This window comes from Python bivittatus, unplaced genomic scaffold (assembly GCF_059951505.1).
Source record: "Python bivittatus isolate LINGU-HERP-01145 unplaced genomic scaffold, Pbiv_v1 ctg000020_np1212, whole genome shotgun sequence".
NCBI lineage: Eukaryota > Metazoa > Chordata > Lepidosauria > Squamata > Pythonidae > Python > Python bivittatus.
The window spans coordinates 21,208,575-21,234,926 of NW_028277030.1; the positions used below are offsets into that span (position 1 = coordinate 21,208,575).

General features: G+C 40.0%; 2 protein-coding genes across 17 annotated transcripts in view; one reads left to right on the top strand and one right to left on the bottom strand.

Moving 5' to 3' along the window:
* The window catches only part of LOC103058999 (b(0,+)-type amino acid transporter 1-like), a 50,322-nt gene extending 48,227 nt beyond the window's left edge, over positions 1-2,095 (bottom strand). For both annotated transcript variants that reach the window (XR_003084209.2, XM_088135727.1), the window contains exon 1: positions 1,960-2,095. Coding sequence is in view for 1 of the 2 variants with exons in the window: in XM_088135727.1 (XP_087991853.1) it covers positions 1,960-2,000 (41 nt within the window). In the remaining variant the exon portion in view is untranslated. The remainder of the gene's footprint in view (positions 1-1,959) is intronic.
* PUM2 (pumilio RNA binding family member 2) overlaps positions 1,986-26,352 on the top strand; it is an 81,892-nt gene continuing 57,525 nt past the window's right edge. For 5 of the 15 annotated variants that reach the window (XM_025163781.2, XM_025163780.2, XM_025163782.2 and 2 more), the window contains exons 1-5: positions 2,136-2,286; positions 10,257-10,325; positions 24,284-24,389; positions 24,554-24,741; positions 25,619-25,791. In XM_025163781.2, the coding sequence (XP_025019549.2) occupies positions 10,275-10,325; positions 24,284-24,389; positions 24,554-24,741; positions 25,619-25,791 (518 nt within the window). In that variant the 5' untranslated portion in view covers positions 2,136-2,286; positions 10,257-10,274. Of the gene's footprint in view, positions 2,287-2,334; positions 2,354-2,406; positions 2,664-6,946; positions 7,058-8,788; positions 8,808-10,256; positions 10,326-24,283; positions 24,390-24,553; positions 24,742-25,618; positions 25,792-26,352 lie in introns of those variants that run through there. The other 10 variants (XM_007423746.4, XM_025163790.2, XM_025163793.2 and 7 more) reach the window with 6 other exon arrangements.

The following is a 26,352-nucleotide window of genomic DNA, read 5'->3' on the forward strand; positions in this document are numbered from 1 at the left end:
CCTAGTAAGTCTTGCTAACACAAAACAAAGAAAGTTGTTGCCTCTGCACCTTCTAAGATATCCAGATGGATTTGATGAAACAAAGCACTACATTAGCATATCTACGGGGGGGGGGGGAGAAGTTGATTTTGATAAATTCAGTCCCTTCACACAGTGTTTCTCAACCTCAGCCATTTTAAGCTTGTGGACTTCAACTTCCAGAATTCCCCAGTCAGGCTGGCTGGGGAATTCTGGAAGTTGAAGTCCACACAGTTTAAAGTTGCTGAGGTTGAGAAACACTGTCTTAACATATGGACTTTATCCATCCAAATTTGACTTCAGTCTAACTACTGTATCAATGTTTCTGCAAGTCATAACTATGTGGTAGACTGTAACTGTACATCAATTCTGATTCCCCATATATGATTTATTTTCACTGCATTTTTTTTCTACATTGTTTTTATTATCTTGAGCATATATCTACCATTTTCAAGAAGACTCTAAAGAATTGTTTGAAGCCCTGACCTTCATTGATAGGGAACCAGAGGAACTGTGGAATGAAATCAAAGAAGTTGCTAAAGATGAATGTAAAAGGAGATTGCCAAAGACCAAGAAACAGAAGAAAGCAAACTTGGATGTCAGAACAAATGCAAAGAATTCGCTCTCTGGAAAAATCTATAATAGTGAGAAAGGTGGAAGGAAAGAGAGGAAGAAGACTACCAGCAGCAAAGTGGATAGATTCAATTATAATGGCAATGGGCGCACTGTTAAAAGACCTGAAGGACCACATTGGGAACAGATCCTTCTGGAGAAAATCTATTTTTGTGGTCTCTAAGTGTTGACATCAACTTCATGTCACATAATCAATAGTAAAGGAACCAGAATTTTAAAAAAGATTCAGACTAGCACTTGGTAGAGTAGCAATAAAAGCCTTGGAAAAGGTATTCAGATACCATGGCATGTCTATACATAAAAAGATCAGAACTGTGCGCACAGTTGTTTTCCCTGTAACACTCTTTGGAAGTGAAAATTGGACTTTGAAGAAGCAGGATAGACAAATTATTGCCACTTTTGAACTTTGTTGTTGGAGATGATGAGTATACCATGGATACCAAAACAAACAAACAAATGAATCATTGAACGAATCAGCCCAGAGTTCTCACTTGGGGAACAAATGCCAGGCTCAATTTATCATTTTCACACATCATGCAAAGACCTAGTTCCTTTGAGAAGTCTGTAATGCTAGAAAAGGTCTAAGGGAAGAGAAGAGGATGACCAGTAGCAAGGTGGATAGATTGGATTACGGCAGCAATGGTTGCACTGTTGGAAGACCTGAAGGGCCAGAACATCCTGGAGACGGTACATTTTTGTGGTGGCGATGAATCAACTCCAACTTGATGGCACATAAGCAATCAATCAGTCAATGAATTGCTTTTGTATTTTCATTCTTTTCTTGTAAACTGCGCTCAGATGATTATAAAATGCCATGATTCTAAGATGGGGGTGAGTGAGAAATAAATGAATATGTCACAAGAACAAATAGGAAGAACACCCAGTGTATTGCAGGAAACCTTGACTGTGGACTCCTGATGAAGTGTGGCCCTTGACAGGTGTTCAAGACGAACACTACACAGCAATCTTGTGTGCCTGTTCTGAAGAAAGGTGCAGTTATTTCAGAACACTTGACTAAAAGGCGCCTTTACGTTTGTGCAGCTTTGAGTTTTCACGCCCTTTTCCTTGCAACGGCATCTCACTTTAAACCGACTGCAATCAAGGGCCGGAAGTCTTTCTACTATACCATGACGACCTAGACTCTTTGGTTTACGGGTATCGGCTTTGTTTGGGTGTTCCCCTCCTCCCCGTCGATGTTCCTCGTACGCACGCGCAAAGCGGACGCGAAGCTAGCGCCGCACGCTTCAGAGAAGTGCGCTGGGACGCACGCGTCCACACGCGCGCACGCTGTCAAGTCAACCATCCTACCTCCTTGTGCCGGCGTTCGCCGATGGGTCGGCAGCGCGCATGCGTGGTAGTGGGTAGCTGCCGCTGCCACCGCTGTGTATGTCCGTCCCTCTCTTTCTGTCTTTCACTCGCCATGTTGTGAGCTTTCTTCACGCTGACAACGACGGTGGCGGCGGCAGAGGTGGAGGTGGTGGAGGAGGAGGAGGGGGAGGGGCGGTGGCAGGAAGGCAAGGGTGGCAGGGAGGGGGCAATTGGGTCGTTATCGGCAAGAGTCTTCCGGGAGGAAGAGGGAGCCCCCTCCTTTCCGTGTCCGTTACAACAAACAGCGCTGCCCGCTCACCCCAGCCCGTGAGTATCCGGCCGTGGGAGGGAGCGGATGGAACGGAGGGGCAGCGCGCGAGGGAGGAGCGAAAGGGTAACCCCCCCCGCGCCTTTCCCGTCCCACACAGCAGTTCACCCACGTTCTTTTGTTTCGGTCCCGGGGAAAGAGCGGCTGCAGCTGCCCAGGGCCTGGCTGGTGGTTGCGCGCACGTCGCAGCCTCGCCTCCCCCCTCCTCCTTTGTGTTGCGGGGAAGTAGGCCTGTTAGGCAGGCCCGGGCTGGCCGAAGCGAGGAGGAAGCCATGTAAGGGGGGTGGGGGGCGAGCCGAGAGAAGAAAGGAGACCGTCCGTGTGGGTGTGGTGGTTGGAACGAGCCAGTATGGTGCTAGTGGGGACGTTTGACCGGGTGGGTTTGTTTCCGTTTCTGTCTCATTGTTCTTGCGTTCATGCAAGGAGTCGAAGAGGGTTTGGACGCGGCTCGCGTATAAACAGAAGAGATAATTTTGGAAGTGGGTGGCGATCTTTTTAATGGAAGGAGTGTGACGGGACCATTTGGGAGGGAATTGGGATGTTTTAGTTGGGAGGTGCACTTCAATTCTTCCAACCTTCTGGTCTTTCCACGAAGTCTGTGAGGGATGTGTGGGGCAACCGCAGGGGCGGGGGTTGAGCCGAGCGGACATCATTTGCAGAAGGGAGTGTGTGAGGGCCTATTCTTTGGTGGGGAATCGACCGACTGGAAGGAGGAATGGGGTTCTGGAGATACAGTGGATTGGTCGTGGATAAGTACTTATTTTCTTTGTTTCGGCGGCAGGATTTGTCTCAGCATACTCAGGCTTCTTCTGCAAGTGGTACATTGGAGTGCTAAAATGTTAGAGTCTTAACATGGGTCTTTTACCATAGAAACTGTATGGTAATTGATCGCTTGCTTTCATTCTAGTCTGTTGTTAATCTGAGAAAGGGTGAATGAATGCATGGAAAGGAAACAGTACTTGAAGTGGAGAGAAAATCAGTGAAATTATTCTCTTCTACTAGAAGAATTGTGAAAGGGACTGCCTCAATATTTTAAGGGTCTGTTGTAATAATCCTAGTTCCAAATAGAGATTTCCTTGTGTGGTTTCTTTGCCACTTTGAATTATAAATGATCCATTGGAGATGCTTCTTTATAGAATAAATAATAATTATTGGGAAGAAAATACACAGTAAACTGAGCTTGGTTCAAAAAGACACTTCAGCTGTTAATTTAGCCGTGATCTACTTAGCCCCATTTTCTGTATTTGTATGGTAATATTTGAACTATAAGATGACTTCATCAGTTAGGTTCACAGAACATGCTAGGCTAAAATGTGGTTGGCTAGTGATTGTAGTTCAGTATGTTGTGCAAATATATCAATTGTAGTGTTACCTGTAGTTGAAACACCAATTCATTTAGATTTTTTTTAAAGCTGAAGTTAAGTGAAATGTGTAAGAAGAGTTTGTTTTGGTGCCTGTGGGGAAAATCTCTGGGAAGAGCAGTCAGACATTATAAATGATACAAGAAAGGTCAACAAACAGGAAGTAGTGTGGGGATACCGTACCAGTAGTTTTTAGTGTGTAAGACAAGCTGCTCAGTAGAGAAAGTCTTTGAAATGTGCCTTGGTTAAAAAGTAAGATATTCTAATATATTTGTGATGCATAAAGTCATGGGATGAGCAGATAAGCAGATACTGTGCAATTTTAAAGTCATGTAACTTAAATCTTACTGTGTGATAGAGAAACAATAAAACAAGCAACTAGCATTTGTTTAAAAGTTTGGATAAATGTAGTTCTGAATAGTATTTTCCTTCTTTGTCTTTAACATAGTAAATAGTTTAGTAAGATAAATATGAGGCAGATTAGGATAAATGTGATTTTAGTTAATGTTGCAACCAGAAGAAAAAACGTTTTACAGAACTCTTGATGTATATCACTTTTCATTATATATTGAATAGGGCAGTTCAAACTATTTAAAAATGATTAGTTTGAACAATGCATTTTATCGTACATTTTATTGAAGAATCTAGAATTTTTGTTGTTGCAGATACAAGCCAGTGGGACAGGATATATAAACATATGCATTTGTTCACACAGAAACCTATAGCGTTTGCCTATGTCAGAAAACACTAAGTTAGTTTGGAGATTCTTCGTGGTTCAGTATCTTAAAACTTCATACTGGTAAAAAAACAAAAACACTTTTTATGGATTGAATCCAGAACGACAAATATTGAGAGTCAGCCACCTCTGCCTTCTATATAGAGTTCTGTGTAGAGTAGCATTTGAAAAGATATCTCCAATTAATGCCCCCCACACACACATTCTGTTCTAGTGCTATTCTGGCTCTTAGGGGATAGAATGGAAGGGGAGACGCTATCCTGTATTCACAATAATTTTACATTCTAGTCTGTGTTGAAAGATATTTTCAAGAAGCACTCCTTTACACAATTCATGGGAATAAAAAATGGCAGGGCTTCAATAGCTGTGATATTTTCTGTGTACTAAGCCTGGGACTGGAGGGAAGAAAGCACTCTGCTAAAAAAAACCCCACTGACTATAAGTGCCCTTATAGCCAGTATTCACATTAATCACATCTTTTCAGTTACTGCATCCCTATATTATTCAAGACATAGAAAGAGATAGTGTTTTGGTGGCAGTGGGGTCCCTTTTTCCTTATAGTGATATAACAATGCCTGTGACTGAGCCAAGATTGACCCTACCAGTGCTAGTCCAGAAAAAAACACTGGACATTGGTTTATGTCTTCTTTTACCATCCATACACTTGCTAGCTTTGTTTTTTATCATGGTGCACAAATGAAATGAAGGAGACTCATGTAGCTTTTTTTGACTGGAATTCCCACAGAGAAAATGTATGTCCCTGCTCAGGATTAGTTTGGAAGAGAAAATAAATCTTGTGAAGGACAGGAGACTTGAACAGGCAAAGAACACTGCATGTGGACAAACAACTTTCAATACCTTACTTGCTTGATCAGTATTATTGATATCAGAGGCAAAAAAAAAAAAGCCTCATTGGACTGAAATCCATACTGCAAATATCAGAAGACAGTTTCCATGTGCTCGCATGTGACAAACATATAAATGCCAGGCATATGTTTTTCAGCCTCAAGATCTAATCATGTATGCTACAGTCATGTGAATTGTAGAAAGAGCCCTTCTGGAAACTTCTTAATCACAGAGTGGGCCTTTCTGTTCTATATGGAATTGTGCTATAGCTCATGTTACTGTAGAGAGCTGTCTATGAAGAGCAAAATATAAACTGAATAAAGAACAGTGTTCAGTTGCATGGTTCCTGAATGCACAGTGGATTATTTTTTGGTCAAGAAATTAGAGGAGAGTGAATGATGTCACCAACGTTCATTGCCAATATTAAAGCCTGTAGTAGATTCAGCCATGTACCCTTCCTGTTGGCAGAGTTGATAGTGGCATGCAGTTAAATTATAGATTGGTCTATTTCTTACATCCTGGCTTTGATGCTGCAAAGCAAATAAGTGTCATGAATATTGAGCCTGCAGTTGTAATTATTAGAGTGAAAGATCTGACTTTTGCCACCAGAAAGCCCACCTATGTTGAAATACTTCTCTTGTGTTTGAAAGATAATGGTTTCTTCTAATGAGGGTAGGAATTTTAAAATAATATTGTTTGGAGAAAAGGTGATATTCATATATGGGTGAAGGGCTTGAGAACAGAGGGTAATTCTAGCACTTTTAAATATTTATAGCACTTTTTTCCTTGTTTTTCTATCTAGAACATTCTGTTTTCACCCCCACCCCCATCCTATCTCCACTTATAGAATGTAGATTATTGGTTGGATGTATATGAAGTCCCAGAGATTGGTGCTTAGAATTCTAGGAAGGGAATGCCTCATAGCATTTAGTAGTTGAGTTCCTTTGTATGTTTTGAGTTTAGATTTTGTCAATTGCAAAGTAACTTTCATTGCTTCCATCACTAGAGTTTTTTCTCACATATATCTGACTGTGAGTCCAGAATAACAGTCTGTGGAGATTGCCCTATTATCTGAATTGCGGATTCCATGCCCAGGCTTTAATATGACTGGTAGTACATTGCTTTTGGATGCTGAATTACAATGTTCTGATTCTTTGGGGCATAGGGATGTGTGAAACTCACTGATTCAGGAAAGCAGCATTCTGGAGAACTCTGGAAACTGTCTTTAAGCACAGCATGGTCTAGAGGAGGATCTATTATGTTTCAGGCTGTTCTTGAATTACTGAGTTTTGTACGTCCCTATTGGGACAATAACTTTGTAATTATTTTTCCATATCCATGGAATTTGTGGATTTGTCTTGTGCTAATTCTCTAATTGGTATGAGATTGTCTTACTGAAATGGAAGAATCTGAGAGAATACAGGTAGTGCTATAAGTGTGATCCTCTATAGACACCTGTACTGTAGTTCTGTCATGTTTCATGTTTTCATTGGCACAACAATTATACCAACATATTTTTCCTTCTGTAGTATCTTTAGGTATTATAACATAACATAATTTCATCTATGGAGTATCTCAGCTGCCTGTTTATGTCCATTCCCACATTTCATAAACTTGAAGCATACTTTGAATGTTTCAGATATGTCAACTATGCTAGAGTTTTGAATTTTAAGAGTTTGTTGAATATTAACACAGAAGACAGCACTTTTTTTTCAGACAGATTGAACCATGTGCAATCTCACAGAAGCCAAAAAATTGAAGTGTGCAGATGGCCTGAGTTCCAAGTGATGTTTTTGTGGACCTGTGACAAAAATTGATGGAGCAAAGGTTTGTTTCAAATTCTCATTATGCCCTAGGACAGAACACTTAAAATGGTTCAACTTTCATTCTGTGAGGATGCAACTCCTTTGAAGCATTCTGACAGAGTTTTTTAAACTGGAACTGTTTTGTCCTAAGCTTGCACACTCATTTAAAACAGAATAAAAATTAAAAATAGCTGAATTTTTGTAGGATTTGGTGACATTATGAGAGTATGACCATTTCCAACATTTTAAAATTAGGCAACTTTTTTAAGGTTAAGAAATTGTGGGTGTCTTGTTGCTGACTACTCTTACAGTAGAAATATATTAACAAGATTTATATGCACCGCATATCATTTGGTTCTGTGCCTATTTGTTTAGTTTTGTATTTGAATCATTAAGTTATTTTGAACAGATTAATGCAGTTCTGAATAGAAGAGAACCTGGAGAAGCATACTAGTCACAAAGTCATAGTGATAAATGGAAACCATTGTTAAAGATTTTCATTTATGAGTTTTTCATTTTAAGTTAAAATATCAAAGCCCCTGCCTGTTCATGATAGGGAATTTGGATTAATTGTAGCTTAATCTTACTTGTTTTTACTCTATAGTTCCATTTATAGGGACTTGGTCTCAAATCTGGGTTTCCATTTTAGTCTTCCTAGTTATTTTTTTTTCTAAACTGATAACTATAACTGAGTGATGTCAAAATAATCCCCCCCTTTTATTTCAGCACTGTCACTGCGTTCATTTTAAGGTTTGTGTGGGTGACAACACAATTTCTAACAGGGAAGTACTGTTTAGTCTTGTAATATGAAGTAAACCTCAAAGTCTTTATAGTTCAATATTAAGTTATTTCAAAAAGTGTTCTAATTAAATAATATGCAGAAAAAATCCTTTTAAAGTGTTTAAAATGTTTGCCTAATCAGAGAATACAATAGGAACTTCATACTAATTGTCAAGCGTGAAGGTGATAATGTCATGGATTGGGGATATTTTGCTGCCTTGGGATCTGGACAGCTTGAAGAAAGAATGAATTCTGGCTTATATCAAAGAATTCTACAGGAAAAAAAATAGCTCTTCTTGGTCACCAGAAGAAGGAGCCAATAGGAAAGATTTAACTTCACCTTTTCTAGCTAGAAGGCAGAGCTTAATGTTCTTTGCCATCTGGTGACAGCTAACACCTTCTCAATCTTAGTTCTGCCTTCTGCAGAAGAAGAAAGGCTTTCTCCCCTTGGTTCCATTTTCAGGCCTAGGGATTTAAAAAGAAAAAAAAAAGAGAGGGGAGGAGGGAAAATAGGCCTTTTTGGAAGCGCAATGCAAGAAGTGGCAAGCAGACAGTTTCAGCATCAGTACTCTCTGCTCCTTTGTCTCCAGCCATGTGGAGCGAATTGATGGAAAGTAGCTATGTTAGCTGCAATCAGACCAAGAGAATCTGTTGGAGATCTGTCTTCCCCCCTCAACCAAGTGAGCAACAGGCAGAGAGGCTGATGCCCCCTCCAATTTTTGTGTGTTTAGTCTGCTACCATCTCCTGTGTGCCTCCTTCCAGAGTCAAGCATATTGACTGGGGGGTAGCACTAGCTGCAGTAGACCTACTTTCCCTCCCATCACAAGCAACAGAGAATTATAAGGCTCAATACTTTTGGGCCTGACTGCAGAGAAGCACAGACAGCTTAAGTAACCAGTTGAGTAATGCAGTTGGCTTCAGTTGTGGTGCCCTTTGATGGACCTCCCCTCTTCCACAGAAGCTGGCAGATGGATGTAGATCCAGTTTCCAGGTAATGTCCCATCCAGTGCTGGCTAGTGGGTGGTGGTAGAAATTCAAGTTGTATGCAACAGAAAGCCTCCTGCAGCTTCTTAACTAGGACATGTAAGTGGACCTCCCCCCACCCCTCTTTGCTGATATGTCAAGTAGTAAGATAAAAGCACTGAATTAGAGATGTTGCTTGCAAAGGATGTGGGCTTGGCTATGGCTGAGGCACACTTGGGGCTAGTTAGGCCTAATGGACAGCTCAAAATTATGGGAAAGAGCAGTTCCCAGTGGAGTTAATGGCATACACTAGGGTGGATACAATCTGCAATCTCCCAAATGCCAAGCAAAACAGCATTGTGGGTAGAGCTCTCAGTGCTGAATCAGTTGTTGGACTGGTCCAAAGCAAATCAGAGTGCATTTAGGTCTGAGGAGCCACCAACCATCACTGTTCCTTTTTCTTATCTAAAGACCTTAGGGTCCTCTTGCTAACATGACAGAATAGTCATAGGAGATCCTCCAGAGAAGGGAAAGGGAAGAGAGATAGAGAAGGAGCCAACAAGAGGAGAACAGGAGTAATAAGAGCTCCTGTCCAAACTCAGTTTTGATGCCTTAAATGGAAAAGAAAGCCCTTCACAGACACAGTGCACCAATGCAAGGTCTAAGGAGTCAAGCAAATGGGCCAAAGGCTGCTTCTCAGAAAAGATTAGCTGTGTGAGGTTCCAGAGGCTGTTCAACTCAGATGCCTACAATATGAAAGTCAAAAAGTTGGCAGAGTGCTACTGCTTACATTACTAAAAAGATCAGAGAGGTGCCAGACTGGGGATTGCTTCTTCCTGATTTTTTTTCTCTGAAATAATTAGTAAGGAATGGGTGGAACCAGCAAAGAACAGAATTCTGTCTTCCTTGTTTGACAAGTTTTATTTCCTGTGTGGGGAACATATGGACTGGATAAAAACCAGGAACAGAATTTGGGAGTGTGCAAGGGGCAGGAGAAAGTTCTTTTGTATAAAGATTACATCTTTACATTAAATACAAAAGATAATGAAATAGCATGTATTATCTCAAAATGAATAGATATCCTTGAAATGTTATTTGTTAAAATGGTTGGCTCAGTTTTTCAGTTGTGCTGTTTTTATTTATGTAGAAGTTTCCTGTCCAAACTCATTTAATGTTCTGTATTTGGAGTTTGTATTATATTTTAATGCCTTAACATTTGAATGTGGCAAATATTTATTCAGAAAGTTTAATATTTATTCTGAAGACTGTTACAAATAATATAATTAATAAGAAATGTTTTTATAAAAATAAATGATAATGAGAACAATTAGTCAAGGCTATGTAGTATTGCTTGAAAATAAAATAATTTAGTAGTATCACCTGCACTGCAGTTCTGTGCAATCTGGTATTGCATAACATTTCATGTAAAATCAGTCCGTATTCTGTTTTTATTTATTTTTTCCCCTCTCTTCTGTAGGTTCGCTCTGTGGATGAAATGAATCATGAGTTTCAAGCTCTTGCATTAGAATCTCGGGGAATGGGAGAGGTAAATATTTAAAGATGCAATTTTACAGAATATTTATTTATATTTATTTGTAATTTCAAATTCTAAGGCCTGAAAGTGTTACTTTATTTAGAATATATAATCATTCTACCAAAACATAATTTTAATAATAATAATAATAAATGAACAAATCGGATCATTTTTTATATAATTTAAAAAGCTGAGTTTTTACTTGTTAATAAACATTTAATTATTGCAGAGTATTCCCTCAAGAGTCTTCATTTGTGCCTTTTATCAAACAAACAAAAAAAGTAAAGGTGATCTTAATGTTTGTTCTTTAACTGAGAGCACAAGGTATGTATGTATGGAAGAGATGCTTCCTGGAGTATGTAAGTCATAGATTGCCAGTTTAAGGATAGTTTACTTCACATTTTTCCTCCTAAAAAGGAATTGCTTAAAAGCATTCAAACAAATACATTCAGCTGAAAGCAAGTTCAAGCACAAACCATCCAGGTATTTATTAATGATTACTTAGTGCTTTAGAAATCTGCATTAGTGTTTTGAACTGTGCACAAAGTTAGATAACCAATTCAATTGAACTAAAATTGGAATTATGTTTTCCTTATGACTTGAGCCTGTTAGGAGACCAGAAAGCAATTTGTATAGGTTGCATAAGTCCTGTATAGAGCCTATCTACCTTTCCGAGAGCACATTCTTAGTTTCTTGTTTTTAAAAGCATTTTAGGATTGATGTATTTTTTTTCAAAAGTCATATATGTATATAATTTATTTAGAAGACATTTGTCTGTAGCTTTGTTTTTATAAAACAAAATCCTCCATGGTCCATGGAGAAATGTGATGAGAAATGGTTTTAAAATTGTGGAGTCCTTGGTGCTCTCTGAGCGTTGTGACCTGAGTTCAGAGAACACCAAGGACTCCATAGTTCAACCCTGAGCTACATACAGTGCATTCGGAAAGTATTCAGACCCCCTTCACTTTTTTCAATTTTATTATGTTGTAGCCTGATACTACAGTCGTTCAAATTCATTTCTTTTCTCATTAATCTACACTCAGTACACCATAATGACAAAGTGAAGACAGAATTTTAGAAATGTCTGTAAATTTATTAAAAAGGAAAAACTGAAATATCACATTGGCATAAGTATTCAGACCCTTTGCAACAACACTTGAAATTTAGCTCAGATGCCTTCCATTTCTCTTGATCGTTGCTGAGCTGTTTCTGCACCTTGATTGGAGTCCACGTGTGGTAAATTAAATTGATTGGACATGACTTGGAAAGGCACACACCTCTCTATAGAAGGCCTCACAGCTGACAATGCATACTGTACCAGCGCAAAAGCCATGAAGTCAAAGGAACTGCCTGCAGAGCTCAGAGACAGGATTATTGCAAGGCACAGATCTGGGGAAGGCCACAAAAAAATCTCTGCTGCACTGAAGGTTCCCAAGAGCACAGTGTTCTCCATAATTCTCAAATGGAAGAAGTTTGGCAAAACCAGGACTCTTCCAAGAGCTGGTCGCCCGGCCAAACTGAGCAATTGGGGGAGAAGAGCCTTAGTAAGAGAGGTGACCAAGAACCCGATGGTCACTCTGAGCTCCAGAGATCCTGTGTGGAGATGGGACAAAATTCCAGAAGGACAACCATCACTGCAGCCCTCCACCAATCTGGGCTTTCTGGCAGAGTAGCTAGACGGAAACCTCTCCTCAGTGCAAAAGACATGAAAGCCCGCTTGGAGTTTGCAAAAAAGCACTTGAAGGACTCCCAGACTGTGAGGAACAAGATTCTCTGGTCTGATGAAACCAAGATTGAACTGTTTGGCCTCATTTCTAAACGTTATATCTGGAGGCAACCAGGCATCGCTCATCACCTGCCCAATACCATCCCAACAGTGAAGCATGGTGGTGGCAGCATCATGCTGTGGGGGTGTTTTTCAGCAGCAGGGACTGGGAGACTGGTCAGGGTTGAGGGAAAGCTGAATGGAGCAAAGGACAGAGATACCCTCAATGAAAACCTGTTCCACAGCGCTCAGCACCTCAGACTGGGCCGAAGGTTCACCTTCCAACATCACAACGATCCTAAGCACATAGCCAAGACAACACAGGAATGGCTTAGGGACAACTCTGTGAATGTCCTAGAGTGGCCCAGCCAGAGCCCTGACTTGAACCCTATTGAACATCTCTGGAGAGACCTGGAAATGGCTGTCTACCGACAGTCCCCATCCAACCTGATTGAACTTGATAAGAAGCAAAGAAGAATGGCAGAAACTCCCCCAGTCCAGCTGTGCAAAGCTTGTCGTGTCATACTGAAAAAGACTTGAGGCTGTAATTGCTGCCAAAGGTGCTTCAACAAAGCACTGAGTAAAGGGTCTGAATACTTAAGTACATGTGATATTTCAGTTTTTTCTTTTTAATAAATTTACAGACATTTCTAAAATTCTGTTTTCACTTTGTCATGATGGGGTACTGAGTGTAGATTAATGAGAAAAAAATGAATTTGAACGATGGTCGTGTCAGGCTGCAACATAACAAAACTGAAAAAAGTGAAGGGGGTCTGAATACGTTCCGAATGCACTGTATATTCTCTTCAGTTGGTTTTACAATTGGTGTGATAAAGGAACATTGTTTAATTTTACTGGTAATGTTAAGAAGTTTGAACGTATGAACAAGTTGCCCTGAAGTGCTGTGTGTATAATGTATAAAGCCAGAAATTATTTTGAAGGGTGAATATATGTATTATTAGTAGGAGTTATATGCTGTTTCAATCCAGAGGGATTCTGAATGGGTTACATTCCCCCTCTGTAGTAACAAGGTTAAAACAAATGAACAACATCAATATTAGGTTATAATTCAAATAACTCCCAGTCACAGAGGAACAACCGCAGGGTACATATATTCATACAAGGAGAGGCTTGTTACAGACCAAGGCCCTCTGGAATAGTGTTATTTTTATAGCTTTTGGGAAAATCAATCTGATTTCAGGGGGATGCCATGCCAAAGAATAGGGGTTTAGACAGAGAAGGTTTGGGCTGTGGTCCCTGTAGATTATATTCTCGGATGGAAGGGTCCCAGAAAGTGCCCATCGTCCCAGAGCTTACTAAATGAATAGTGGCCATTGGGAAAAGGTGGTCCTGTAGGTATCCAGGTCCTGTGCCATGAAGGCCTGATGACAGCATCTTGAAATTGCATTAGGTGAGAAATTAGAGGCCAGTGCAGCTCTGTAAGTAAAACTGTAATTTAGTTCCAACCATGGACATTTTATTTAAATGCTTATATTTAAGTGATTAAATAAATACTAGTGTTTATTAATTCTGGAAATAAATGTTTACAGAATATTTATTTCTGTAAAATGAATTTACAGAAATGTGGAGGGAGGCACAATAATTAAGCAGACTGGATTTCTCCTGTTGAATTGAGTGTACAATACAGCCTTCCATATCCACTGTAATGTGAAGAGCTGCAAAGCCTGCAGAGTGTCTAGCATAATCTTAACTTCACCATGCTCCTTTCTGCAATAATTAGGCCCAAGTCGCCTCAGAGGTATTGTGCTTAGAGGAAACGTTCATGAAGAACAAGCATGTCTGTTGCAGAATATTTTCTTTTATTTGACATTTCAGTTATCAAGGAATATTTATTTGGGGAAATAGAATGAAATATTTGAAAATGATCTGAGAGGCAATTGATTTGTCACATGAGTGTTGTATGGCAAAGCAGTCTCCTCTTTTATTCCCCTACTTCTTATAAATGAGGAGGAAGAAAATTAAAGAGAACATATTTCAAAATAGAAATACTTACTACATTTTACACATACTGTATTTTTCTTTCTTTTTTCCCCACTGCTTATAATATAGAGACTAACACTTGTTACATGCAGGTTTCTAATTGTGCATGGGGTTACAACCAATTTTTAAAAACATTTTGGTGCATTGACATAGTGTTAATGATTCCCTGGGTTTGCAATTTCCATATTTGCCCAAAAGAAAGATTGCCTTGAATTTAAGGTAATCCCTTCTAAAAAAGAAAATAAGACAAAGTTACAAACTTGCCAAAAATTCTGCATGCTGCTGAGTTGCCAGCCCATGCTGAAACCAATCCTGGGTATGATTTGTTCAACATGTACATATGTGATTCATTTGGTTTATGCATAAAGGTTTTTGTATACTCCAAAAAAAGTATAGAACAAATGTTAATTGAATTAATTACTATTGACTATTGATTAAAAGTGCTTTAATTCATTTAATTTATATAAATTAATTAACCCCATCTGTGAGTGTGTATATATTGTATATATAGATGCACTCACAACATACACATAGACATGCAAACAAGAATTGCATACACACATTCAAACCATTCTCTAATATACAGTACTTTCTTAAGCAAACACACAAGTACATATATTCATGCAGAATGACTTCAAGCAGCTAACATAAACTTATGCAGGCTGACTCTAAATCCCATTGGGTTCAGAGGTCATCTAGATGTAGTCTTATCAACTGGGATGTTAGCCTCACTCCACTTTCATTCCCCTCTCATGCTGAGGATAAGTATCTTCAATGAAGAGCCTCTTTATTTACAGAGACTTCCCATTCAGTAAGGATCCTAATTTTGCTGCTTCCTCATTTACATGGAGAGTCTCTATCAAATAGAAACACTCCACTGCTGAAAAAGTTGTGCATTATCTACACATGCAAGAGAACAAGAGAGTAGGGCTAGCATGCTTGTCTCATTTGTTTCTTTGTCTCTCTTTAGTTTCAGCCATTAGTTTCATTATTTGCACTCTCCTTTCATATGCTTGCTTTAAGCTGCTTCTGGAAATGTATTCTCTGCAGCAAGAGGAAGATAGGGCTAGTATTCATCCGTTTCCTAGCTGCAGTTTCTCTCTCTCTCTCTCTCTCTCCAGCTTTTGTTTCAATCTCTTTAATTACTTGCATCTCCCACCAGTTAGCTTTCTTCCAACAGCATCTGTGATTATTACCATTACCATTAATATGGTAATAAACACCAATAGCAAGATGAATCCTCACCCCCCAAATCCATAAAAATAATTATTTCAAGGTAAGGGGAATAACTTGGGAAATGCTTTGTCTTCCCTAGATAAATAATTTGGGAAGCCCTTGTGTAAAATAAGATGTTAAATAAAATATCCATATTGTTTGTAAACAATATTTATTAAAATAGGATTAGTTTATTTTTGAATGAAAAATTGTATACAAACCTATCGCAGTATTCCCTAAGCTGTGTTATACAAAATCAAGAAAAAGAGTGAGTACAAAGCAAAAGATTTGAAAGGAATTCTATAAAGTGTTCTTCATTCTAGTTTGAATAGGTTACCTTGTCATGCTTCTAAATTAGTTATTATCAGACGTGTATACTATCTTTGAATCGCTTTATGCATGCATGCATGCATGCTGCTTATATAGCCATCCATCTCACACCAGTTACTTTGGATGGTACAGAGGATTTAAAAAAAAAAAAAGAGTAGCATAATATACAAAGTAAACAACCTGGATACTAATCTGAAGTAATAGTAAAACAGATAGTCCTTGATTAGCAACCATTTATTTAGTGACCGTTCAGAGTTATGATAGCACTAAACAGTGACTTACAACCAGTGCCTGAAGTTACGACCATCACAGTGCCCCCATGGTCACATGATCATGATCCGGGTGCTTGGCGACCAGCTGATACTTACGATGGTTGCAGCGTCCCATGGTCACGCAATCACCATTTGTGACCTTCCCCAGCCAGCTTCTGGCAAGCAAAATCAATTATTCACTTAATGACCACATGATTCTCTTAATGACCACCGTGAAAAAGTCATAAAACCGTGTCCAGTCACATGATGATCTGCTTAACACATTGCTTAGCAACCTAAATCCCAGTCCCAATTGTGGTTGTTAAGCAAGGACTATCTGTATATGCCTGGGGTCTAGAAAACATTCCATTTTCAATCATTGTAGACCAAAACAAACAAATCCAACAGGGCTGGTTTCACCTCCCAACCCAAATGCCTGAGGGAATATCCAAGTCTTTAACACTTTATGAAAGGCCAGAAGCTTTGGAGGTCATCTCCCCAGGTATCTGGGGGTATTCCATAGGGCAGGTCCTGGACAGAGAAGGCACAACTCCTAGATCCCACAATATGACATTTCCTAATAGAGCGGAGCTGGAGCATGCTGACTCTGGTGGCTGCGGTAGGGTGAGCAGAAACAATTAGATGGTCCCATAAGAATTCTGGTCCTATGCCATGTAGAGCTTTATAGGCAACAACCACATCTTGAATTGCATCCAGAAGCCCCTGCAGGTCACAGAGCAGAGATGTTATGTGGATGTTTAGTAAATCACTGCACACTCACACTGCCTGTCTCACTGCATTCTAGGCCAGTTGCAGCTTCTGAATACTCTTTAAGGGCAGTCCTATGTAGAGCACATTACAGAAATCTAGCTGGGGATGGGGGACAGGGACTAAGGTTTGATTTATCATGAGTAAAGCCTCCTAGTCCAAAAATGGGCATAGTTGGTGCACCACAAGGCAAACCAGTGCAAGGGCTATCCTAGCCATGGCTTCCATCTGCTCTTCAAGCAGGAGTCATGAGTCCAGAAGGATCCCCAAATTGCACATTAGCTCTGTCTGGGGGAGTGCTTCCCCATTCAGAGGTAAAAATGGAAACTCTTTGTATCCGGGATATTGAGAATAAGGGAAATGACCTTGACAGAAATATGCAAGAACCATTGCCTAGGAAAAGAGGGCTGGGAAACAAGATAATATTCAGAAATGGCTCAGGCAAATGCCTCCCTGATTTACCAGAGTACAAGAAGGTGGGGAGACGGGGAAGCACAATCAGTCTGCAATATTCTGTTGTTATAGGCTATCTCATTAAAGCATAGTTCTAGTTTTCCTGTGGATTTGATTTTCTGGTCTGGTCTATGCAGTGGGGCTGACAGAGGAGGGCTCACAACCCACAGCCACTTGGTTTTACAAGGTTTTGCTGAAGCCTGTTCTTCCCCATCCAGATCCCCACAGCCTCCAGACACTGGGAAAGAACCTCGATAGCATCACTTGGTTAGCATGGGGCAGAGATGTGTAATTGGGTATCATCAACATACTGATGATATGTATTGTCAAAGGCTTTCACGGCCGGCATACGATGGCTGGTGTGGGTCTTCCGGGCTGTGTGGCCGTGTTCTTGAACTTTTGTTTCCTAACGTTTCGCCAGCACCTGTGACCGGCATCTTCAGAGTGCAGGAGCACAGACAGGAGCAGTTCTCTCTGTGCCCAGGGTGATGTGACCCTTTTGTGGGTATTTATAGAGATCTGAGGGGGAAGGGGGATTGGGTGTGTGGGGGGGTTGAGTTACTGAGTGGCTGCTTGTTTTGGTGTCAGCATCTGTGTGTATCTTCCTGGGGATTAGGCAGGGTTTTTTCTTATTCAATATTCTTGTTATTCTTGTTATTCAATAACAATATTGAATTGTTAACGAGGGGCTGCTGGGGGTGATTAGCAAGTTCATTGTGTGAACTGTTCACATGTCCTGGTGGTTGAGCTGAGTTCGTTGACCTTTTGCAGGCTGTATTTTTCAGGATTGGTAGCCAGGTTTTGTTGATTTTTAGACTCTCCTCTTTTTTATTGAAACTGTGCTGGTGTTTGTGAATCTCAATGGCTTCCCGGTATAGCCTGGTATAGTGGCTGTTGGTGTTGTCCAGTATCTCTGTGTTTTCAAATAGGATTTTGTGTCCAGTGTGCTTGAGAGCATGTTCAGCTACTGCAGATTTTTCTGGTTGCTGTAGTCTGCAGTGCCTTTCGTGTTCTTTTATCCTGGTATGGATGCTGCGTTTTGTGGTCCCGATGTATACTTGCCCGCAACTGCATGGTATGCGGTATACTCCTGCGGCGGTGAGGGGATCCCTTTTGTCTTTTGCTGATTTTAGCACTTCTTGTACTTTTCTGGTGGGTCTGAAGATTGTTTGGAAATTGTGTTTTTTTCATCAGTTTTCCCATGCGGTCTGTGACCCCTTTGATATAGGGCAGAAATACTTTGTTGGTGGGTGGCTGTTTTTCTTCTTCAGTCGCATGTTGCTTTCTTGGTTTGATGGCTCTTTTTATTTCATTTTTGGAGTAGCCATTCACTTGTAGGACCCAATTAAGGTGGTTAAGTTCAGAGTTTAGGAATTGGGTTTCGCAGATCCGATTGGCACGATCCATGAGGGTTTTGATAATGCCTCTTTTCTGACGTGGGTGGTGGTTGGAGTTTTTGTGTAGATACCGGTCTGTTTGGGTGGGTTTTCTGTAGACTTTGTGTCCTAATTTGAGGTCTGGTTTGCGTATGACCAACGTGTCTAGAAATGGAAGTTGGCTGTCCACTTCTTTTTCCATGGTGAATTGTATATTGGGGTGGACGCTGTTTAGGTGGTTCAGGAACTTCTCTAGGTCTTCTTCATCCTGGCTCCAAATTGCAAAGGTGTCATCCACAAATCGGAACCAGACTGTTGGGGTAACGGGTGCGGTATCTAAAGCCCGTTTTTCAAAATGTTCCATGTAGAAATTTCCAAAAACACAATTTCCAAACAATCTTCAGACCCACCAGAAAAGTACGAGAAGTGCTAAAATCAGCAAAAGACAAAAGGGATCCCCTCACCGCCGCAGGAGTATACCGCATACCATGCAGTTGCGGGCAAGTATACATCGGGACCACAAAACGCAGCATCCATACCAGGATAAAAGAACACGAAAGGCACTGCAGACTACAGCAACCAGAAAAATCTGCAGTAGCTGAACATGCTCTCAAGCACACTGGACACAAAATCCTATTTGAAAACACAGAGATACTGGACAACACCAACAGCCACTATACCAGGCTATACCGGGAAGCCATTGAGATTCACAAACACCAGCACAGTTTCAATAAAAAAGAGGAGAGTCTAAAAATCAACAAAACCTGGCTACCAATCCTGAAAAATACAGCCTGCAAAAGGTCAACGAACTCAGCTCAACCACCAGGACATGTGAACAGTTCACACAATGAACTTGCTAATCACCCCCAGCAGCCCCTCGTTAACAATTCAATATTGTTATTGAATAACAAGAATAACAAGAATATTGAATATGAAAAAACCCTGCCTAATCCCCAGGAAGATACACACAGATGCTGACACCAAAACAAGCAGCCACTCAGTAACTCAACCCCCCCCACACACCCCCAATCCCCCCCTTCCCCCCCTCAGATCTCTATAAATACCCACAAAAGGGTCACATCACCCTGGGCACAGAGAGAACTGCTCCTGTCTGTGCTCCTGCACTCTGAAGATGCCGGTCACAGGTGCTGGCGAAACGTTAGGAAACAAAAGTTCAAGAACACGGCCACACAGCCCGGAAGACCCACACCAGCCATACTGATGATACCTTGCCTCATGTCAAGGGATGACTTCCTCCAGTGGCATCATGTAGGAGCAGGGAGAGAGCAGAGCTCCAGGGGACCCCACAGAGCAAAGGCCTTGAGCTTGATCTCCACCCACACCAGCATTGGCTGGAACTGGCCCGGGAAAAAGGAGGAAAACGACTGTTTCCTGCTGTTGCCATTAAATAGTTTGAATAGTGTGAGTTTACTAAATTATATAAATAAGGATAGCTGCTATAATTCTGCATATAGTTATATTTAATCCTTCTAAATGTATTTAGGCTTAAGTGTGAGAGGAAGCAGAAGCAAAAATGCCAGTGTCATTTCCTCTTGCTTTTTCTCCCACATGGCTTAAGAAGGGCCCCACTTAGGAAAAAAGGGAGCCATTTCCTTTAAGAGGAATGCAGCTGCCTCAGCAGGGGGCTTGCCTGCTAGAGTCACCAAAAGTATTGGAGGAATGGAGTTGGATTTCCAAATTGCAGAAGACCGAAATGTTGATGGGAAAAGAAGAAAACTGGATGAATAAGGCTGAAAGAAGAAAGAGAAGAACCTGTAGCCAGCAGTGTATATGAGGATATGTGCACTTGCACTGTGTGAGTGACTGAAGAACTCTTCTGTAGCACTGAAGGGCAGGAGAGAAGGAATTGGCAGCTGGAGAATCCAGAGGGACTTGGTGGCAGCAGATCTAGACCAAGCTGGGAGAAGAAGAGGCAACAGTCCAGGCAGATGGTGCCAGAAGAAGCCCACATGGAATAGGTTCTCTGGAGATCACAGAGCAGCAGAAAGACCAATATTGATGGGATGCATCCCTAGAGAGGTGATCAAGATGGAAGAAAACAAGTGAGGGGAAAGTGGTTAGTCTCCCTCCTCCTTTGGACTGCGAAGTAAAGAAGAAACCCAGGAGGCTCAGCAAGGCTGGGCTAATTATAGTGCAACCACAGTCAGCCAATGCTAGCAGCCAGCCAACCAGCAGAAGCCAATTAGAGTAGGTGGGGGAGCAGAGCCTGAGAAAGCACAATGGGAGAAAGAAAATTATTTGGGCTCAAGAATGCTGGAATAGAGTAGCAGCAGGTCCAAGAAGTCATGGTAAGAGAAGACTTGTAAAGCCTGAAGAAGTTGGGTGGTAACAGTGGAAGATAGCTTAAATAAGCCAGGAAGCATGGTTGTAGTAGCAGCCAGTACCATCTGCCACAACATCAGCTGGTGCAAAGAAAGGTTGAGACAGAATAGGCTGAAGAAAGGGTTAAGCTATAATGGGCAGATGTTCTAGGTGATCAACAGAGGCAAAGCAAGAAGAGCCATCATCAAAGGACTATCACCACTGAATTGAAAACTAGAAATATCAGATGTGGCAAGGGCCAGCACTAGATGAAGTGGCACTGAAGTTGATGTTAAGTAACACCATCAGCAATCCCAGCACCACAGTGGTTAAGTCTAGATGTGACAGTTGACAACAGGGATCAGCCCAACAATAAAGACAGCCAAGCAAGAGGTAGTTGGTAGTATCTGGGACTGGGATCAGGATAAATAGTTAAAACAGAGCTAAAGTTCAATAGAAAGATTAAAAATAAGGGTTAGGGTTAGAATAGGAATATTAGATAGCTATAAGGGAAAAATAAAGAATAGGAACTAGGTAGTTAGAACTTGAGAGCCAGTTTAGTGTAGTGATTAAAGGTGCTGGGCTAGAAACCCAGTGAGTTTTAGTCACTCCTTAAGCACTAAACTAGCTGGTTGACTTTGGGCCACTCTCTTTCAGCTTTAGGAAGAATGGTCCTTAATAATGGGGGAGTTGGTGGAAGATATTAAAAGTGGGAACTCTGGGTGCAGGTGACTATGCATTGTTAGAATTCTTGATTATAACAGAGTCAAAAACAAACTATGGATTTTAGAAAGACCTACCGTATTTTTCCATCAATAAGACGCCCCTATGTACAAGACAACCCCCACTTTTCCAACCCAAAATTAAGGAATCAATATTTTAAAGATAGTGCAGAACACATTTTTATTTAGTAATTGGCTAACATTTACCTGATACACTCGGTGGGAGGAGGTCCAAGCCATGTCTCTGCAGCTCTGTTTCCATGCTCTTTTGCATAACTGATTACATTCAATCACAAGTGAAACTGCAGATAGCTTGTCTGTGCAAACAGACTTCCTCCAATTGGTTTGTTCAGCATCAGTTGACGTCAGTTACATAAGTCTCGTGATTGGAGGAAGTCTGTTTGCAGAGTCAAGCTATTTCACTCGTGATTGGAGGCTAGCAATAGGAGGAAACCTGTTTGCAGAGACAAAGTCTGGGCAGTTTTGCAACTGCGCGGTTCTCTCTTTGGCTTACTTCCTTGCATAAGATGCCCTTCAATTTTTAGCATAAGGATTTTAGAAAAAGGTATCATCTTATAGTCGGAAAAATACGGTAATTTAATAAGCTAAGAGAAATGGTAAGGAGGATGTCAAGGGAAGAGAACCTTAAAGGCAGAGGTGGTGTAGCCAGCTGAGTTTTCCTGAAAAGAAAATTAAAGATAGCATAGTCTCAAACATGACCAATGAGGAAGAAAACTAGGAGATATCTAAAGATCCCAGTGTGGTTGAATAGGCAGCTATTCAACCATACTCAACAATAACTCATGAAGGAGCTGAGATTACATGTTTCTTAGAAATAGAAGGGCTAATGACCAAGGAAATCTACAAAGCTTCAACTCATAAATGTGGGAAAGATGGAAAATGAGGTAAATCTAACAAAAGAGGCAAAACCCAGCAAGGAGAGTTTGTTCAAATATAACAGGAGGAGGAGGAAAACAAATGAGGCCTTGGGCTCACTTGTAGAGGAACTCATTTTGTTTCTTTCTTTATATCAAAAGCAAATAATGTGAGACTAACCTTGTCTCCTTTGACAAGATAGTGGAAAAGGGGAAATGCTGTGGATATGTTTACCTCAATTTCAGCAAAGCTTTTTACAAGTTTGCATGTGACTTTGTCATTGACAAACTGTTAAAGTGTGGTTTGAATGGCACTACATTAAGGTGGGTCCATAAGTAGCTGACAAAATTACACTCAGAGACAGCATAAATGGCTCTGCACTGAGCTAGAGAGCAGTAACTAGTGGGGTCACACAGGGATCTGTCAGAATGCAAATATTATTCAACATTTTATTAATGTTGGGGTTGATGAGTTGCTTAACCAATTTGCAGTTGACACAAAATTGGGAGGACTGGCCAACACACTGGAAAATGGAATGAGACTGCAAACTAATCTGGAAAGATTAGAGATCTCAGCTGAGAGAAACAAGATGTTCCTCAACAGGGCAAAATATGAAGTATTGCATTTAGAAAGGAGAAATGTAGGGCATACATACAAGATGTAGGATTTATGGCTTGAAAGCATTACATCAGAAAAGGACTTGGGCATAATCACTGACATCCAGCTGAATGTGAGGCAGCTACTAGGACTAATGTAGTTCTGGGCTGTGTTAGAAGAACACAATATTGTCAAATACATGTGAAGTCCTTATTCTCCTCTCCCCTACACTGGTGAGACCACATCTGCAGTACAGTGTATGATTTAGACTCTGCATTTCCAGAAATATATTGACAGGTTGGAACAGGTCCATAAGAGGCTGACAAAGATGTTAAAGGTTCTGTGATAGGCTGAAAGAACCTGAGATATTCAGCCCGCAGAAAACATTGAAGATAGACATTGCCAGCGTTCATATCCAGAAAAGGGGTGTCATAGGAAAGATATTCAAGGACTATTTCCATTGCTGCAGAAAATAACACCAGAAGTAGTAGGTGCAAGTTGCAGCTACCAAAATTTTGTTTATAAAGAAAAACTTCCTGTACAACAGTAGAATAGTCTTCCTAAGGAGTTGATGGATTCTCCCTCTCTGGAGATTTTTTTTTTTTTTAAGAAAAGGCCAAACAATTACCTCATGAAGATGGGTTAATTGATTTTCTTGTGCCCTACGAGGGTTGGACTACATGATCCTTGTGGTCCCTTCCAATTCTACAATTTAGTGATAGGTAGTCTTTTTTTTTATGATGAAAATATTTTTATAATAAAAGCTCTTTCCAGAAGGAATTGGTATAAATGTGTCCTGGTTGGGGTGTATACCATTCTTAAACCTGTACCACCATCATGTGGTTAGAGTACATTTAGCAACTATTTCAAGTTCATGTTTATTGATTTATCAAATTTATATAGACATCCATCTCTGGCTCACAAACAGTATAAAAACAGCAAACCAATCCAAAAAATAAAAGCAATAGGAACTATAAAACCATATAAAATCAATACAAAATTCAGAGCCGAAGTAATCATCTCCATATCTAGCAGTCATTATAGCTATTGCACCGGCTCTACCACACTCGCAGGTCCTGATGTCTCACTTAGTAAATACAAAAGTATAGCATGTAATGGAAGATATTATTGGTTTGTTAAGTGCATTATTGTTTAATGAATAAGTTTTTATCAAAAAAGGTAAATTCAGAAACTCCAAATTCCTTTCTATAAACATATAATTTATGCATATACATCTAGGCATTAGTGTGTTAATACATGAGAATTAAACTTAATGTGTTTCTTTTTTAAATAGCTGCTACCTGCCAAAAAGTTTTGGGAACCAGATGATCCAGCAAAGGATGGACAAAAAGGGATATTTCTTGGTGATGAGTGGAGAGAAACTGCTTGGGCAACACCTCGTAAGTGATACATGTTTAAATCATTATGTAAACTAAATATACTTCTGAATAGTTTAGTATGGGAAAAGACTGTTCTTATGTTCAGTGATTTAAACATCTACATTGATTTAAGCTTTGTTAACTTGCATATTAATTTTAATGTCTCTGTTTTAAATTTAAAACAGACCACTCCATGTCACAACCTATTATGGTTCAAAGAAAGCCTGGACATGTTTTTCATGGAACAAGTGAAGTAAATGCTGTCTTATCTCCTCGATCAGAGAGTGGTGGCCTTGGCGTGAGCATGGTAGAATATGTGCTAAGTTCTTCTCCAGCTGATAAATTGGACTCCCGGTTTAGGAAAGGAGCTTTTGTAAGTAACTTCTATCAATAAGAGTTATTGTAGGCTATTCTACAATATTATTACCTGTTAGATTTCCCTCATTCTGCCATGTAATTTAGCAAGAAGTAGATTAATCATTTAAATTTTTGTTGTGGTCTCCAGGAAGCAGTGCTTTGTAGATGTGCATTTTCTGTAGCACATGTAGCTAAACAAAAACTTATGTCTCTATACTCAGTTGTTTCATGCTACTCTTGGGAAAATGGCTTCAAAATAATATCTGTAATATGAGGCGTTGTATATAGATCTTCCATATGCCCTCCAAAGTTTTTTCAGAGGCCTTTTGTTCATAATGTTGTTTTAAATAGCTGTATTTATTCCAAAGGAGCTTTCCATTATGAGAAGCAAGATGTCTGGAAAAACAACGCACCAAGCATAAAATGGCATTTTGGTTATAGCAGCATTCAGTCATTCAGTGACTTCCAACTCTTCATGATTTGATGAAGATAATTTTGCCAGGATTGTCTATCTGTAACTGCTTCGAGCTTATGCCGTTTTAGTTTCATTTGTTTTATAGAATGTGGCTCTAGACAGTGTTACAAGGAAGAAAGGCGTACCAAAAATTGCCTCTCTTCACTGTCCTATGACCAGGGTTACATTCCGCTGGATCACCAAACCCTCTCACAAATGGAAAAACCACCTCACTTTACAGGAAATTTACCTTCAGCTAATGTTGATTTTTCTGTTTTATCCTGAAAACTAGCTTTATTTTATGCCTGGACAATATATTTTATGTAAGAATGATACCTGACAAGGCACCTTACAACATTAGTTAGATTTGGTAATGTTACATTGTGGATGCTACATTTATTTTCTATTAGATTCAGATCAAACATGTTTTTTTACTTAGGGTACTAGAGAAGCTGAAACAGATGGACCTGAGAAAGCAGACCAGAAAGGCAAGGTTTCTCCATTTGAGGAGGACAAGAACAGAGATCTTAAACAAGTTGATGATGACGATGTTACCAAAATAAATGGCAGAGGTTTGCCAAATGGAATGGATGCTGATAGCAAAGATTTTAAGTAAGGCTTAGATTTTTGGGGGAGTGGGGGAAAGATGTATCTGTTTTTAATAAATAAAAGTTATGGATGTATGTATCAAATTCAAAGTTTCATTTAGCTTCTGCATTATTTTGCATAATGGTTGCCATCTTTATACATGTTAATATGTTTTAATTGGTGGGATATGTGCAGACTACAAAACAGGTGGGTATCCTGTCACTATCACTAAACTTAATTGATGGAAGTTGGAGTTCGCAGCAACATCTGGAAGACCATAAGTTGTCCACTTCTGCTAAAAAAACAAAACAAAACCCCCCAAAAGGTTTCCACTCTTTTAAATTGTAAGTCAGTCTTCAAATTACAGTAGAGAGCCTACTCCCAGTCTTTGAGAGTAGATTGAAACTTGTGGATATTATAATTTGTACTCATTCTTTTCAAGATTTTTTCCTCCTGCCTGCTTAAACTATCAAACTAAATTTCTCCAGCATGTGTTTCTCTAGCTATATTCATGGATGATCTGTGGTTTTCTACATTGATTTTTGAAGCCTGGTTATTCAGACCTACCTATATATATGTATCCAG